Source organism: Empidonax traillii, unplaced genomic scaffold (genome assembly GCF_003031625.1).
Source record: "Empidonax traillii isolate 1590-97213 ecotype Southwest subspecies unplaced genomic scaffold, ASM303162v1 scaffold126:size1624879, whole genome shotgun sequence".
Classification (NCBI taxonomy): Eukaryota; Metazoa; Chordata; class Aves; order Passeriformes; family Tyrannidae; genus Empidonax; species Empidonax traillii.
In genome coordinates this window covers 662,005-679,397 of record NW_020955319.1, presented here as the reverse complement: position 1 = coordinate 679,397, position 17,393 = coordinate 662,005, and the positions used below count along the sequence as shown (strand labels likewise).

At 44.0% G+C, this 17,393-nt stretch overlaps 1 protein-coding gene across 1 annotated transcript; it reads left to right on the top strand.

Annotated features, from left to right (window-relative positions):
• The first annotated feature begins 84 nt into the window (after nt 1-84).
• RRM2B (ribonucleotide reductase regulatory TP53 inducible subunit M2B) lies at nt 85-16,062 on the top strand. Its single transcript, XM_027883398.1, is given in 13 exon segments — nt 85-129; nt 131-190; nt 192-255; nt 258-339; nt 419-494; nt 1,655-1,810; nt 3,504-3,620; nt 4,553-4,686; nt 6,246-6,340; nt 8,138-8,271; nt 11,412-11,516; nt 13,170-13,283; nt 13,770-16,062. Coding segments are annotated over 13 exon segments (1,335 nt in total). The 3' UTR covers nt 13,923-16,062.
• Nucleotides 16,063-17,393: the final 1,331 nt, after the last annotated feature.

The following is a 17,393-nucleotide window of genomic DNA, read 5'->3' as shown; positions in this document are numbered from 1 at the left end:
TCTGACATCAGAGAACTGGGAGGAGTGGCTTATACCCCACAGGGCTGTGCAAGCCCTTCAGAAGGACCCCAACAGGCTGGAGAGATGGGCAGAGCGGAACTGTCTGAAATTCAACAAAGGCACATGCAGGGTCCTGCACCTGGGGAGGAATAACCCCCTTCACCAGTACAGGCTGGGACCACTGTGGAGGACAGTCTGGGGGTCCTGGTGGACGACAAGCTGCTGTCCATGAGCCAGCAGTGGCTGGGCTAACAAGACTTTTGCAGCATTTCCATTTTTAAGGATGATGATTGGTGCAGAAGCAGATGGAGATGCTGGCTGCATGGCAGGCCCTGAGAAGGTGTGTGCTAAGATGAGGTGCCATCCCCACCAGGTCCATATTCTTCCAGTGGCTTACTGAAACCATCTCTGTGTCCTGGGAAATACAAAAGGTCTTGCATTCTCATGGTCTTCAGCAGAGAATTGGCAAGATGATGCTGGGAAATTTGTCTCCTGTAGTTGAGTATTACTTAAAAATATAATAAAGTGGTAAAATTTTAGCTCAGAATGTGCTTCCTCATATATTTTCTTTGAGACTCTGTGATGCCTATGCTAGTTTTACAGTGTGTTTGGGTTTTATTTGTTTGGGTTTTTTTTAAATGTAAATAGCATTATTTAAGGGTATTTTCCAAATTGAAGTAAAGGATTATTTTTTATTATGTGAGTTGTTACAAGCAGATGGGTAGGGAAAGGACTTTAGCACCTCCTAAGAGGGTAGAAACAATGGTATTCAAAACTTTTAGCTCCCCTTTCCTGCTGTATTATATGTAATACAATGTGAGGTGAAGGCCCTGCTGATAGAGTGCCCTCTCTGTACTGCCTTTCCCCGGCCTGCCTCCTAAATGTCAGCTGTGCCCACTTTGGCCGGGCTGGGAGCTCTCTGAGGAAGAGCTCTGGACAGGTGTTCTCTGGGAGCCCACACAGAAGGGTCAGGGGGGAGATGGGTGACTCCAGGCAGAGGTTTTCCTGCTACCAACTATTGGAAAGAGAGTCACAGAGCTTCATACTGGCACTTGAGGGAGAGCCTCCAGAGCAGCCTACAGTGGTGTGCGGGCTGCCCTCTGCACACTACAGGTTGTATACACAAACCTCCATGCTGAGCCTTGCTGTGGCACAGGGCTGTCCTCTCTCACTTGGGATTAGTTTCTGTGATCTCATGGCATTTTTAAGCAAGTCCATCCAGGCCCCAGTGGCTCAATGTAAAGCAGATGACTGGGGGATGCCCTGGGCAATGAGCCTGGCGGAGCTGTGCTGCCTGTGGGCTGCAGCACTGAGCACGTGTGAGTACCACTGCAGCTGATGTTGCCTCCCAGGGCAGATTTCCTCCTTGTGTTGCAGAAAGGCTTTATCTTTGGCACACAGGTGTCAGGCACTTCCTGGCACAGGCACAGCTGGGCAGGGGTGGTTGGTGTGAGCTGTGCTGGAAAGAGCCAGTGGACAGGCAGGGCTGCTGCCCCAGGAGCAGGAGCACAGATGGAGGGTGAGGGAGCAGGTACCCCAGGGACAGGGCAGGTGAGTGTGTGACACGGGTGGTCTTTGAACCACACCTTTGGGATATGGTGAAGAGGAGGAATAGGTCATGGTAACAGTAACCAGAACTGTGCTTTATTTTCAGAGCTCCCTGTCAAGTGCTGCTGAGAATGGCTCGGACCTTGATGAGGAGCCTCTTCTCAGAAAAAATCACCGCCGCTTTGTCATCTTCCCCATCCAGTACCCAGACATATGGAAGATGTATAAGCAGGCTCAGGCCTCATTTTGGACAGCAGAAGAGGTGAGCCCTGGGGGCAGTGGGTTGGCACAAGGCACTCAGACCACTGGTGTCTTTCCCAGCTCTGCTGCTGGCTTCTGTGTTGTAAGGACTGGAGTTAATAGCATAGAACAAGGGGTGCCAGCACCAAAGCAAAACTCCCTTCACGGACAGTGGAAAGCAAGCTGCTTCCACAGGGCAATTCAGCAGAGCTGGTTTAGGTGTTTGGTTTAAGATGAGGTGGAATTGTATCCTGGGTTGCTTCTCTGGTTATAGAGAGACCCTAAGCTGGATAGCTCTGATCTGTGGTCAGGTAGCTCCTACCTTGCTGTGGTGTCTGAACCTGCAGCTAACTCCTTGCCCATGTGCGATGTTCTGGGCAATTTCAGGTGCATGCTGGTTTTTAATGTTAGGCAACTAATTTCCAGAAAGATGGTGTTAATCAGGGACACTTGCTAAAAATGCTTCTAAGTGACTCCTGATTGCTCTGGTGAGGTTCTTGCCCTGAGTTACAATGCCAGTTGTAAGTTCTTCCTCGAGGCTGCTGGTTGGCTGGACCTGAGCAGTAGTTGGTTTGCTGTGCTTGCAGCAGTGGCAGCTTCTGAACACTGCATTGCTTTGGAGAGATTATCTGCAAGGGGGGCTGCTTGTTCCAACTCCAAGCTTATGCAGAATTTGCTTGTTTGTGAGCGGTGATCTGCAACTGCGGAGGAGTAAAGTGAAAGACTCTAAACAGACCAGAAAGTGTCCTGGGATGATGAGGAGCAGTGGTTCATAGAGGTGCTGTTCCATTGCCTGCCTGGGACACTTGCTGCCCTGTTGTGGCAAAGGTTGATTTAAAGCGTAAAAAAACGCATTTTAACTCCTGCCTCATCAGCATTTCCCTTTTACTATATTTCTGGTTCCTTCTTACACTGTTCTACCATCTCTGAGTGTATTTCCAAATGAACAGGAAAGTTAACTGTAAAACTGGTTTGTATGTGTTTATAGACACATGTATAAGTGTACATGTTTATATTCACACGAGTATACATATATATGTTTTTAGGCCTCTGCATTTTTCCCATCTGGCCCTACTTAACTGCTCCTGTGGCTCAGAAATCCCTCAAACAAACAAACAGACAAAGAAGGCCCATGGGAAGGAAGCTGTGGTTTTCTACCACGTCTAGAGTTTGGTCTGGTAGACAAGAGCAGTTGCACAGCATTTGCTCCATGCTGTTCTTCAACAGGATGGAGACTGAACACCTGCCAAGGGCAAAAGTCCCTTCAGGCCATCTTTTGGTGTGCTTGGGTATAGCTTGCTTGGAGTACCAGCATTTATTTCAAGTAAAGTTTAAATGTCTCAGAGTGAGCTCTGCTTATTGGTGCATGTTCATAATTCATACTCATGACAAAGAGATAGTAATATTTTTCAAAATCTGATTTATTTATTTATTTGACACCAATTTTTATTCCATATTACAAATCTGCAAGCTGTGAAACAAACACATGATATTACTCTTGCAGAGAAAGACAGCAGTACTTTAGTGTTTTCTAGTGTTGTCTTTAGCAGTACTTCAGTTGTCTTTTACAGTCACATGCATTTAAATACTCTACATGTAAAGGTTTGAGAGCAAATGCCAAAACTCTGCCTCAGTCATTTGAGTGGGCTGCTTCTTTTCTTACAGACTGACAAACTCAGAAGGCCAATAATGTTTTTGTTTTTTCTTTTCACTAGGTTGATTTGTCAAAGGACCTTCCTCACTGGAACAAACTCAAAGCAGATGAAAAATACTTTATCTCTCATGTTCTGGCATTTTTTGCAGCCAGTGATGGAATTGTAAATGAAAACCTGGTGAGAAAGATTCACAGAGGGATTGAATGCTTACTCATTTCATTGGCAAATTGACTTTTCATTTTGGCTTTCTCACATTAATGCATAGCTTTATTAAATGTGTAGGTTTTTTTTCCTTTCCGTATCACCTTTGCCAAGGGGAACAAGCAGCTTGTTCTTCTGGGAACAGTGTTTGATTTAAGTTGGGTCAACTGGGGTCATCAGGACTCCAAATTACACTACTCTGGGAACTGTTTTTAAGTTCAGCCCCTGGTTGTCTGTGTTGATGCACATATCTGAATGAATTAATAGAACCCACATTTCTTCCTGTACTCATGTTAAATGGGAAGTAGGGAATACAGACGTGGCTATGCCATGGTCTGTATGGCCCATTTTGGTAAAATCCATTTTGCTCTCACTGAGTGGCATCCTAGGACCTTCTAGGGTTGGAGGTGGGTGCTGTTAGAAAGATGGGGAAATCTTTCTGCTGAGGTCTGTTCTGGGCTGGAGAAAGTCTCACCACAGGTTAGCTGTGGTATCTGTCTGCAAACGCCCAGTTTAAATCTCAAACATCTGTAATGTATAGAACATACGTGCACGTGTTGCACGAACATGTCTTATGTCATACTGTTTATTTTTTTAAAGACCAACAAAAAGTCTGAGGCTTTATTCAGTATGAAATGTTTAGTATTGCAATATTTTTCTATTCTACTCCTGTGTGTGTGTGTTCTCATACTTTAGCTTTCTATCCAATACATGTAGCAGATGTATTTACTTCTGGCTAGCTTGTTTTATTTTCCTCTGCACTACACCTGTTCTATTGATATACTTCTGAACAAACTAGGACTGACCTACTCTCATCCTGTCTTTGTGGCAGAGATACTCTTAAGCTCAGAGTAGTGTCACACAGGACTGTTTTACTGTACTCATTGTCATGTTTCTGGTTTTGGTAGGTGGCACGTTTCAGTCAGGAGGTGCAGATCCCAGAAGCTCGTTGTTTCTATGGCTTTCAGATTCTCATTGAGAATGTTCACTCAGAGATGTACAGCTTGCTCATAGACACCTACATCAAAGATCCCAAGAAAAGGTAAACCTCTGAATGTGTTACAGACCCGTGGAAAACTGTCACTGAGGCCAGTGGCACCGTTGTTGGGCAGCAGCATCTGTCTCTTCTTTCATACTGACTCACTGGGGAGCTGGGGAAGGTTCCTTAAAGTTCTCAAGGCCTCCATGCCTGACCCCCAAAATATAGAGGACCAACAGATTTCTGTGGGAGTGTCACAAGGTTAGTTAATATTTGTATAAATCTTTGCAGGAATTGTGGAGTCTGTGAAATGTTGTTAAAGGTTAGACGAACTCCTCATGGTTATTGTGCTCCCGTGGTTCTTGCGAGTATCAGCAAAGTATCAGCCTGAGGAAATGGAGTGCTCATGATCCAACTGGTGTTTCTAATATACAGTGATCACTGTATTGCATCCTTGTGACATTTTTGTTGGTGGTGCTTTTTTGTACAAATTGAACTGCTTATTTTTGAAGGGCTGGGTTCTTTGGAGAGCTCAATCACCTTCGTTGTCTGAAAAACTCCCTAGTCCAAACAGTAATACATTTGAAAAGTATCCCTTTCCCTCAGAGACTCCACCATGGTGATGGTCAGCCATCACCAGACACTTGGTTTCCCATAGTGGCATCCTGTGTGATAACAGTGGGAGGACTGTAAAGTTTCCTTTCATCATGGGAACAGAGTCTCTGTGTGTGGGAATTGTCCAGTTGCTTTTGTGGAGTTGGGCAAGATGAGGTTTTGCTCAGTGGATAGGCTTGAAGTGACTGGCTTCAAGTCTGAGAGGAGTGTGGTACGATGGGTGAGCACTCCTGGGATGGGTTTGAGTTCCCATCTCTGCATCTTGCCTCCTCGGAGCCCTTGGGTTTTTGCTTTCTGCGTATCTGCCTCTCTGCCCTTGCTGTCAGAGATCATGTCATGATTTAACCTGTCAGGCAGCTAAACACTATACAGCTAATAACCACACTGCCTGCCCTCACCCAGTGGGATGGGGAGAGGTTGGGGAAAAATTCATGCTTTGAGATAGGGCAGTTCGATAGGACAGAAAAGTAAAATAATAATAATGTACAAAACAAGTGATGCACAATGCAATTGTTCATCACCTGCTGACTAATACCCAAACAGCAGCTTCCAGCCAGCTTTTACCTAAGTTCATGTTCTGAGCATGACATCATATGGTGTGGAATATCGCTCTGGCCCGTCGGGGTCAGCTATCCTGGCTGTGTCCCTGCCCAGCTTGTTGTGCCCCCCCAGCTTTCTTGCTGGTCGGGTGGTGTTGGAAGCTGTAAAGTCCTTGACTTAGTGTAAACACTGCTCAGAAACAACTAAAACATCAATGTGTTATCAACATTATTCTCATCCTAAATCCAAAACAGAGCACTGTACCAGCAACTAGGAAGAAAATGAACCCTATCCCAGCCAAACCCGGGACAGATCATCAGTCCTTTGGGGTGGGAGTAGTCTCTTAACTTGAGTTAGTTCAGAGCCTCGCATAGTGGGATCCTCTGTCTGGTTGTGCCAGAAGGGACAACCAGGGGAGATTTATGTAAGTCACTATTTTGATGTTTTGTCTCTGTTTTCTTCTATAGGGATTTCTTATTTAATGCTATTGAAACAATGCCCTGTATCAAGAAGAAAGCAGACTGGGCTCTGAAGTGGATTGAAGACCGAGAATCCACTTTTGGTGTGTAGCTTCTTAAAAACTTTTTTCCATTGCCTATTGCAAACTAATCCTTTGTAAGCTGCACCTTTGGAACATGAAATTAAATTCTCTACAGATTTAGCGGTTTCTGGGTATCTGGTTCAACTAAGGAACTAGAAGGAACTTCTGGTGAGCATGTATGTTTTTATCTTCAGCTAATAAATTATAGTACTGGCAGTATCCCCTGAAATCTTGTTATGAAAAATGCTTATGGATTTCTCTGTCTTTTTTTTTTTGTCTTTATACCAAACAACCCTGGTTTCTTCAGTTTTTCCTTGTAGACCTTATTTTTTAGTTTTGATTATTTCTTGCAGTTGGCTCCTATTTTGTACTCCAGTGTTTAGAACTGGGCAGCTGAATTCCAGGCATGTTCTGTGTTCAGTTCACATAGACAAATCCATGGGTTTTTTTTGTAACTGAGGCATGACTGAGCCTGGACAAAAAGATTGAAGAACTATCTGTCTCTGGTGTTTCTGGTTTGTTACTGGAACCGGGTTTCTAGTTTTTTATCTCATTTCAGAGCTGTGATACCGATTCAGCTTTCATCAGCCTGATGCAGGGCATCCTTTCCAGTGTTCTGCATTCAGCTTACAAGGTTGACTCTCAAGGTTGTGCTGTAGCTGAAATGCATAGTGGATGGACTCTGGTGAATTTTTTAAACCAAACATCCTGTATATTTCAAGAAAGTATGGTAGATGGAGAGATTCAGCCTGACAAGCAAAACAAATCTGAATATCATTCTTTTGCAGCATCTGCTGTTCACACTGTTGTTTGAGTGGGGTTCTTTTTTGTTGCTGTACACTGTTGTGTCCCAAAGTGTCCCACTCCCTCACCAGTACAACGATATTGTACGAGCAGCCTTTCTCCACTCCTCTGTAGATGTAAACTAGGAAATTTTTAGTGTTGCCAGAAAAATTATTTTCTTAATAACTTCTGTGATACTTTTAAGTTTGTGTTGCTTTCCATGCTTTTTTCCTAACTTTCTTCAGGTGAGCCGGTAATTGGCATATGTATCTCATAGAGGAAGTGGGACGTCTGGCTATTTTGCCGTTATTTTATTTTTAAAACAAAATTCTATGCAGTTCTCACTGGGAAAAGGCAGCAGCACTTAGTGCGAAATCCCTTCATGTTAGAATATACCCAAGGATCTTGTGCAGTTGTTTAAGGTAGTGTACATGGAATGGTGTGCCTTTACTAAGCAATCAGATGGTCTTGTAGTCTGGAGAAACACACGCCTGTAGAGAACAGGGAGAACTGGGAGCAGTAATGCTGTGCTTTCCTTGGAAGAAAGGTGAGATAACATAAATAGTTATTTGTGTCTTGATGAATTATGTTCTATAGTCTTCCACTCTTGTAAGGATATGGTTTTATGTAGATTCTCAACAAGCAGAAGGTGTAAGGTTTTTTGTTTAATTTATAGGAGATTGGATCTTCTCTCAGTTTTGTCTGTCAGTTACACAGCTATTTTTCTGCCTTTTAGGAGAAAGAGATAATGGAGTACTAATGTCATGGCCACAATTATGTTCTTTTACTTCTGACCCATGGCAGTTTCAGTGGGTGCCCTGGTTCTTTAGTTCTGCTGGGGTTGCCTGTGGTTGAGTGCTCTTGGGTTTGTAGACCCTGTAATACCTCGGGATCTGCTGAAGGATGTGGTCAAAAACAGCACCTGGTGCTGCAAAGGGCATTGTTCCTCCCCAGCATTAGTCTGTCTGATGGTGCATCCTGCGGATGAGCAATACAGTAATTTGTGTCTAACAAAAAACGTGTTGTGTTAAACAGGTGAGAGAGTGGTTGCCTTTGCTGCAGTGGAAGGCATTTTCTTTTCGGGTTCCTTTGCTGCTATATTTTGGCTGAAGAAGAGGGGCCTAATGCCTGGACTGACTTTCTCCAATGAACTTATTAGCAGAGATGAGGTAATGTGGCACGTCCTATGTACTGTTTAGGAAAAATGAGTTTCCAGGGGAAGGGCAGGATTATATTCATGAAGAATGCATGGTGTTGACAGAGAAAGGGGAAAGAAGTAGACTTCTAGCTATAATTATAGAATCATAGAATCATTTAGGTTGGAAAAAACCTCTAAGATTGCTGAGTCCAACTGTTAACACTGCCAAGTTCACCTCTAAACCATGTCCCTAAGTGCCACATCTACATGTCTTTTAAATACTTCCCAGGATGGTGACTCAACCACTTCCCTGGACAGCCTGTTCCAATTCCTGACAGCAATTTCCATGAAGAAGTTTTTCAAAATATCTGAACTAACACCCTGTCTGAGGCAACTTGGGGCCATTTCCCCTTGTCCTGTTGCTTGTTACCTGTGAGAAGAGGCCGACCCCCACCCAGCTACAACCTCCTTTCAGGTAGTTAGTGCACACAAGGAAAGCAAACCAAGGAATTAATTTCCTTTTTCCCACAGGCAAGCAGGTGTTTAGCCATCTCCAGGAGGTGGTTACACGTTGGAGAACTAACGTTGTCACTCCAAATGTCCCCCTGCCCCCCTTTCTTTCTTTTTCCACACACTTCATATACTGAGTATGATGTCACATGGTATGGAATATCCCTTTGTTAGTTTGGGTCACCTGTCCCAGCTGTGTTTCCTTCCAACCTCCCATGCACCCCCAACTTCCTCAGTAGTATGGCAGTACAAAAAGCAGAAAAGGCCTTGGCTCTGTAAGCACTGCTCAGAAATAACAAAAGCATCTCTATATCATCATAGAGATATATATCAGCTACTGTGAATAAAAACCAACTCTGTCACAGCCAAATATAGCACACTAATGCATATAGTATTATCAAAAATGTGAACTTTTTAGATTGAAGGGGTTGTTTGTTCTCCTCTACTGTGAAGGGAGGCAAAGGCCTGGCTGCTCAAAGAGTGGAATTGCGTTGTCCCCAACTGCAGTGGGTGCTGGCTGAAGCAAGAACCTGGCTACTATGTGACTCTGAGCCTTCAGGCAGGTTCAAGTGGTCTCCTTGTACCACTCCCCACCTAGTAGTGGGTCCCAGTGCTTGCAGACAAGCACCTGCCTCTGTCACTGGGCCAGCTGTGGCAGGTCGCTGCAGAAGCAGCAGATACCGACCCTCTCCATGTCCTTGTGTTGCTGCACAGCAATAGAATCTCCTGGGAAGGAGCAACTACAGATCTTCCTTAGAGGATAGTGCTTCTTAGCTTAAGATGTGACGGGTCTGAGGGGCTGCGTGTGAGCACACCGAACATGGCAGGCCCTGTGCTGACAAGTGCCCCTTCCTTTCTCTGCTTCCTGCCATTGGCAGCTGTTGCTTATGCTTGGGGCTTGTGCACCACACTATTTACATTGCTGTCAGCACTGAAAAAGTGGAAAGACTGGTTTTGTACGCAGTGTAAGCATGCTAGTGGTTGTAACTTACAAGAGTTGACCTAAAAGAGTAAAGAGCTTTATCATAATGGAAGTAATTTTCATGGCTTAGATAAACTGATTTGAAAGGAGACATCTTACAATATGCCTTTAAAAGACACTTGGAGAAAGTGATGCGATCACTAAGTAAAACCAAACAGTTCTCCAGTCTTAACCTTCTTTGAGTCATTAAGAATTGATCCGTTTGAGTGAGGAAGGACTTGTTTGTTAGAAGGATATCTTGCAGGTGAACGAGTGTAACTGTACTTCTCTGCAGAGTTGAGCACCAAAAGACTGAATTTTTCTTGAGCTCTGTTGGCATAATTCCAACTGCAGTGCTGTTATGAAGGGCAAGGCTTGGTGCACACAGCACCTGCATCGAAAACCAGGAAATGCTGTTACAAAACCAATGGCAGTAAAAAGAATCCACAGTGGGAAGCTGCACAAACTGTTTTTTTATGCACCTGAACAGATAAATGATTAACGTTCAATATGTCTTTTGAGCTGCAGGCTTAGTTCCCAGTCTGTTCTTGAGCTGGTGCATCTCTGATTCTGAAAAGTGCAAAGCTAGTGGGATTACCAGTCAGCAGAGTACACCGGTTCATGGGAGAAGCCAGGCATGTCCTGCATCCTGCTAGTGATGTTGCCCTGGACATGACAGCAGCAGGCAGCTAAGGCTGTCCCTAGAGGCAGAATATTTCCCAAATTATGGTATTTCAGGGCTGTTTCATGACCTGAATCACAAGAGTTTTATAGCCTTTCCAGAAGAGTTTTCACTTCTTGGTTTTGTTTTGACCCTTGTTAATGGTAGTACTTGATTGTCTTGTAGCCCATAGTCTGCCAAATCCTTCTGACTGGTTTTCACTCTGGATTTGCTCTCATGGTGCTTATTGGCTGTAATGACCACCTTGCTGTTGAGAGGAAACACAGTAGCACAGTGCTCCTTTAGCCTGGCAGTGGTGGCTATGGCTGAAGACAGAGGCTCAAGCTGTAGCCAGGCAAGTCAAATAGAAGCTGAGGCACCTCTTGGAGTAGCTTGTCTGGTATTGTGAGGGATTGCTCATCTCCTGGTGTTGTCTTATTTTGGCTGGAGGCTTTTCTGGCTCTGTGGAGAGTAACTGGGTGAAATATGAAGGTGGGATTGGTTGGGGCAGAGATGATTTGTTAGTCTTGGATTTGGTGAAAAGGAAAATCTGAATTTGGTGAAAAGGAAAATCTGAATTTTCCTTTCTTAAAATACTGTTAGGAGAATCAAGGGAAGAAAAGCTACTGAAAGAACTTAAACCAAATATCTTGAAGTAAAGAGTAGGTAAAGAGTCTATTTTAACTTGCAGGTAGTTGTGCATGTCTTGATGTAGGAGTCTTTCTGCAAAATCATCTCTTATGGGAGGCAAAGACCCAGCAGGGCTCTGAGTAGGATCCCTCACAATAGAGCAGCCATCAAAAAATTTTACTTGAGAAACACATATGCTGAGCATTATTTTGGCATAGGTGGCATGTGTTGAATTTCAGATGTTACTGGATTGTAAACTGAAAATGTGCACTACATGTGGTAATAATAAGACTGTCAAAGAAGCAGGAGGCTAGGAAGCTTCAACCCGAATGAGGCTGCTTCGAGGTAAGAGCAAACTATGAGAAGGAGGGTAAACTGACTTTTTTTTTTCATTGTTCTCTTATTTCAGGGTCTACACTGTGATTTTGCTTGTCTAATGTTCCATTATTTAGTGAACAGACCGTCAGAAGAGCGAGTCCGTGAGATCATTGTTAATGCTGTTGAAATTGAGCAGGTAAGTCTGGCTGTGACAGCGTTGGGGGCAGTGCAGCACCAATCCGATATGTGAAAATAAATAAAGTACTCTTCCAACTTTGGGATTCCATATTTAAAACTCAGCTTAGGCCTGAATCTCTGATGCATCATACTGTGCTTTCCATCTTCTTTAATGGTAACACTAAGAGTCAGAGACTTTCTGCATGAGACTTTCTGAACATGAGCCAGCAGTGTGCCCAGGTGGCCAAGAGTGCCAGTGGCATCCTGCCTTGTATCAGGAGTACTGTGGCCAGGAGGACCAGTGATTGTCCTCCTGTACTTGGTACTGGTGAGGCAACACCTCAAGTCCTGTGTCCGGTTCTGGGCCCCTCACTTCAAGGAGGACACTGAGGTGCTGGAGTGGGCCCAGAGAAGGGCAACAGAGCTGGTGAAAGGTCTGGAGCAGAAGTCCTATGAGGAGCAGCTGAGGGAGCTGGTCTTGTTTAGCCTGTAGAAGAGAAGGCTCAGGGGAGACCTCATCACTCTCTACAACTGCCTGAAAGGAGGTTGTAGCCAGGTGGGCATCGGTCTCATCTCCCAAGTAACCGGCAACAGGACAAGAGGACATGGTCTTAAGCTGTACCAGGGGAGGCTTAGGTTGGACACAAAGAAGAATTTTGTTGCAGAAGGGGTGAGAAGACATTGGAAGGGTCTGCTCAGGGAGATGGTGGAGTCACTGTCCCAGAGGTGTTTAAGGAATGACTGGACAGGGCACTCAGTGCCATGGTCTGGTTGACATGGTGGTGTTCGGTCATAGGTTGAACTTGATGGTCTCAGAGGTCTTTTCCAACCAAATTGATTCTGTGATTCTGTCATTCACTTGTCAAGCAACTGGAAGAAGCTGAAGCTGGCAGCTGGTTTCTTCCCTAAAGACATTAGGGAAGAAAGGCTGTCCTATTTGATATTGAATAGAACAGTTCGAGAATAGGTCCAGAAGGGACCTACAAACAGTTATGTAGTCCAACTGCAACTGTCTCTTAGAGAAGAGTTTGCTTATCTCAGGCCTTTCAGGATCTTTGTTTCTCCTCCTGCATACACATCTCTGCTTGTCCTCAGGAAAGGGCAGGGTCTGTTCTGTCCATGTGTACCGTGCTGGGTTCTAACTCATTCTGAGGCTGATGCCAGGTTCTTTCTCATGAAGTGCTACCCATCCGCAGGTACAAGTTTCTGTACTGCTGAGTGTTTGGCAGGATTTTAGTTTGATCTTTCTCATACATGACTATGTTCAGCTCACTATCTGCTCTGATCTCTCATTCTATAATGTCTGGAAACCAAGGAAAACTGGTGATTTTTGGATCTATTCCTGCTCCCACTAGTATGGTCTGTAGGTGTTACTGAAGTTGGAGCTTAAGCTTATACTGAAGCTTAAGCTGGGAGAGTGGGGAAAGGCAGATGAGAGGTGCAGTAATAAAAATCCTTGTGCCTTTTCCAGAACAACATGCTAAAAATAAAGGAAGATACAAACAACTGCTAAAAACAGAAGACACTTGTTGAATTTAGTGATGCAAATTATTTATTCAGACAACTGCCTGGAGAGCCTGGAACATCATAAACTTCTGAAGCACAGGTGTCTTCTCTCCTTTTTCTTCTTAAACTTCATTTATCTAAATGTCATCTGTATTTTAACTTCTAGGAGTTTCTGACAGAGGCGTTACCTGTAGGTCTGATTGGAATGAATTGCACCTTGATGAAGAAATATATTGAATTTGTTGCAGACCGGTTACTAATGGAGCTCGGGTTCTCAAAGGTAAGAGATGCAATTGCCCGAAATGCTGGCCTGCCAGTGCAGCCCAGGAAAGCTCTCACCACAAAGCACTCTCTTATCATGCCTGGGAGCAGGTCGTATTTAGCACATGGACTTTCTGTGGGTGACAGCTGAAACCACGGTATTAATATATCTGCTCCACTGTTTAAAAGAATAAGAACAATTTAGGCCATTGTTTCTCTTCAGCTGCTTGGCAGGTTTGTAATGGAAAGTGTAAGCTGTTCTCGAGTGCTGCAGTCCTCAAAGAATAACAAGCAACTTGTCCAGGTGAACTTCACCACAGACCAAACCCCTGGGAGTGGCAGTACTGAATTTGCTTAGATGGGCGTCAGTAGATCCTACAGCATATTGCAGCAGGGACGGTCTAGTTTGAAGGAGTTTTACTGGTTTGTTTGTTGTTTTTTCATTTTTTTTAAAGCATTATTTCCTTATCAGAATCAGCACTGTAATAGCTTTTTCCTTCCCCAGGTCTTTCATGCAGAGAATCCTTTTGATTTCATGGAGAATATTTCTCTGGAAGGAAAAACAAATTTCTTTGAGAAGCGGGTTTCGGAATATCAACGTTTTGCTGTTATGGCAGAAACAATGGACAATGTCTTCACTCTGGATGCAGATTTTTGACAAATTGACAAATGAATGGTGACTGTTTCTGGCTCCTCATCTCCCTTTCTACTGTGAAGTTGACTTAATTTCATTTCCTCGAGTCAGAATCTACTGGGATTTTTTTTTTCTGGGTTGTCATGTTGTTTGTCAGAGAAGTAAATATATTTCTCTCTGTGTCATTTGAGAAAAAAATAAATGGGGGGATCCTTTAAAAAAATTTATATGGCTTTGTAAAAAGATGGCCTTTTTAAGATTCCCCTGACTCATCTGCTGTCACTGCTGTCTTTAAAAGTTACCTGGATACTACTACTTTTTTAAGACTTTGGTAGTGTTTTAAGAAAGCAAACTGCATATTTACCTCATGTTACGGTATTTTAATCTGAAAACCAGATGAGGTATCACTGTATAAATGTTGCAATAAATTATTTTCATGTTTATAGATTTGGTCTTGAGTAAAAGCTCTTCCCTTTCATCCTGCTGCAGATAAAGTAATAATTGAATGGCGGAAGACATTATTAAGGTCTGAACTATAAACCCAGGAGTAAAATTTGATCTCCCCTCTAACCTGGGTTTTGTCTGAAAAAGGTTTTACTCCAGTTGAAAAGGTGATGGCTTTTGGTAGGTGTTTAATTCAAATACATGCAAATTTTGTCTTACAGCTGTTACTGAGCAAGTCAGTGGACTTTGAATGGTCCTTGAAAAGGCATACCTGTTAACAGTGGAGAAAAACCACATCCTATATTTCTTTGGCTTGTGCAGTCTATTTTTCCCTGCTTCACTGATTAAGTGCCTTATTAAACAGTCTGTAGTTGAGCTGAGTTGTAATCGGCATCTGACACTGGAACAGCCACCTCTGGGTGTTCTCCATCTTCCCTCTGACATGCTGGGGGATTTGATATTCTCCCCTTCTCCATTTCACTTTGTGCATTCATGGGGTGAGAAGACATCCTTCCAGGAGGTTTTCCCTTGAGGTGCTACAAGCATACTACTTGGACTTTAAGGAAGCACCAATAATGTATGAAGGTGTAAACCAAGCTGTGGGTTTAATGTGAACCATTGGAACCGTTGTCACAGAAGAAGAAGGTATTAAACCTTACAAAAACAAACCTTGAAGTAGTGTGGATTAGCAGTATTTTACAGAGAATTGTTGTTTGTTTTTTGGTGTGTTCCAGTGTGTGCCTGAAAGCTGTTTGTAATTTTTTGACATCACATGCAGAGAATGGAGCAGCTGAAGAATGGCTCACATGCCGCAGTGATACTTGGGGTGGAAGGAATACTATTCAGTTGTAAGTGGTTTATCTGCAAATAGACATGCTAATTTTTTTTCACAGGTGAACTGAGTGTGTACACAAGTTAGACAAAGGATTCTGCTTTATTAAACCCAAGTATTTTTCATAATGTTCATCATTTTGTGAGAGAGCTTTTATAAGTCTTATCGTTGCAAATATCTTGTGCTGCTTTCGATAGGCCTGGCATGAGGTGAGCTGAGAGCCCAGGGCTACTGGTGATGGGGTGATCTAAGTGTTGTTTCCCTGCCAGCCCGCATCAGCCATAGCCCTGGGACTCGAGTTTCATAAACAGGTTCACTGCCTTAGCATAGTTCTTAGTGGACAATTGTCCCTGCTGTAAAAATAAGCAGCAAAACGGACTCTGTTTAGTGTCTGTAAAAGATCAGGAGGACATCCTGAGCATGGAAATGGAACAGTTTTTTTTTTTCCTAGAGAAGAGCCTGCATCATTTGACATAAGCTACGTGGAGGAGAGCAGAGTGGAACCTGGAGAATACAGAGAAAAGATGGAACCAGTGTCCCTCACTAACATCCTGCAGCTGCAAGAAAACTGTGGACTCAGAGAGGAAAATCAAGCACCTTTTGGAAATACTGTGTGGATAAGGGAGAAAGAGAAAATATTGTAAATGGGTCTGTTGTTGAGTAATGGAACCTATTATGTCACTGAAAGTACTAAAAAGCATTTAGTTTGAGTGTTGTGAATTAAGATGAGAGTATAGAGAGTATTCAAATACAAAACTGCAATGTGCTCAGGTTCTGTAAATGTATATGAGATATACCAAAGTCTGGTACAACAGCTCCCACTCAAATTGTGTGTAAAATATGTGTTTAGTTTCAATAAAATGTGAGTGTGGAGAGATTTGAGCCTTTGTTTTACAAGTTTCATGCTGCTTTGTGAAATCCAAAGTGATAAAATTGGGCTGTGACAGAGTAAGTCGGTATTCACAGCTTTTGGGTTGTGGGAGAAAGTTATGAGTGCTCCACACATTGTCTTGCATTTTGGGAGCTCTTGACTTGCTGTTTCTTGTTTCTGGGAATGGGGTTTGCAGTCCAGAGAGCAAACAAATGTTTTGGGTTGGGGGTTTTTTTTCTGGAGTCTTCTGTTTCAAGGAGAAATGTCTTAGGAGTCCCTAAGATTCAATGAAGGAAGTTTCCTAAAATATATTTTCAGTGGGTGGCACCTGATATATCAAGGGCATCATGCCCTCAGGGCAGGCACGCTTACTGCCCAGGCACAGCATTGCGGGGTTCAGCCCCCTGAGCTGGGGCTGGCCAGGCACCTTCCTGCAGCACAGCGCTCATGGGTACAGTCACACCTTTTAAATTCCAAAACGACCTCTTGTAGCTCCCACTGTTCCCGTTCAAGCAGACAGGTGCCTCCCAGCAAAACCCATGACTTGATTCTCAGTAGCCACAAGCAGACAGCGTGCTCGTGGCCCTGCGCTGTGGCTGCGAAACCACAGCGGAGTGCTGGGAAAGGAAAGAAAGAGGGTGAAGGCAGGGCAATTAGCAACCTCTTTCTTAGTGTTGCTGGACCGGTAAAGATTTTTGCAGTACATGAGGATGCTGTGTGCGTGGCAGCACCCCTGGATCTGTGGCCAGCCCCTGGCTGGCTGACACTGTGCTAACCCACCTCTACCACGTTTCTTGTCCTTGTCTTTGAATGATAAAAGCTTTGAAGGAGCAAGTGTGGCCTCCCTGCCAGTCACCCCCCCAGCCTGCTGGAGGAGCACCTTCCTTCCAAGCCTTTCCTAGGGCTCCAGATCTGGACTGTTTTTTCCTCCTGGTGGAGCCCTTGAGTCAGCAAATATTGATGTTTCTGTCGCTATATTATGTAGAGTTCCTTCTGGGAGTCAGTCACCGGAGATGCTGATGTGTTAATATTATGTGTAGCCAAATATGTGTTTGCCAGGAGGATGCCTGTGTGCCTGGGGGCCGCTGTCCACACTGCACGGAGCAGAAATACACACATGCAGGTCTAAAGCATGTGTGTGCATACAGGTGTGCACATCTGGCACACAGACACGTGTGTACACACTGCACGTATGCAGCAGCAGAGTCGAGGGGAGAAGCTGTTGAATGTCAGGTTTTAGCAAACCTTCTCCCTAAAGCAGAAGGGCAAGATGGGCACTCTAATATTGCTATTAATAGATGCTATTCCTGGTTTGCCTGCAGATGCCTGCCTTGCCCTGCTCCTCACT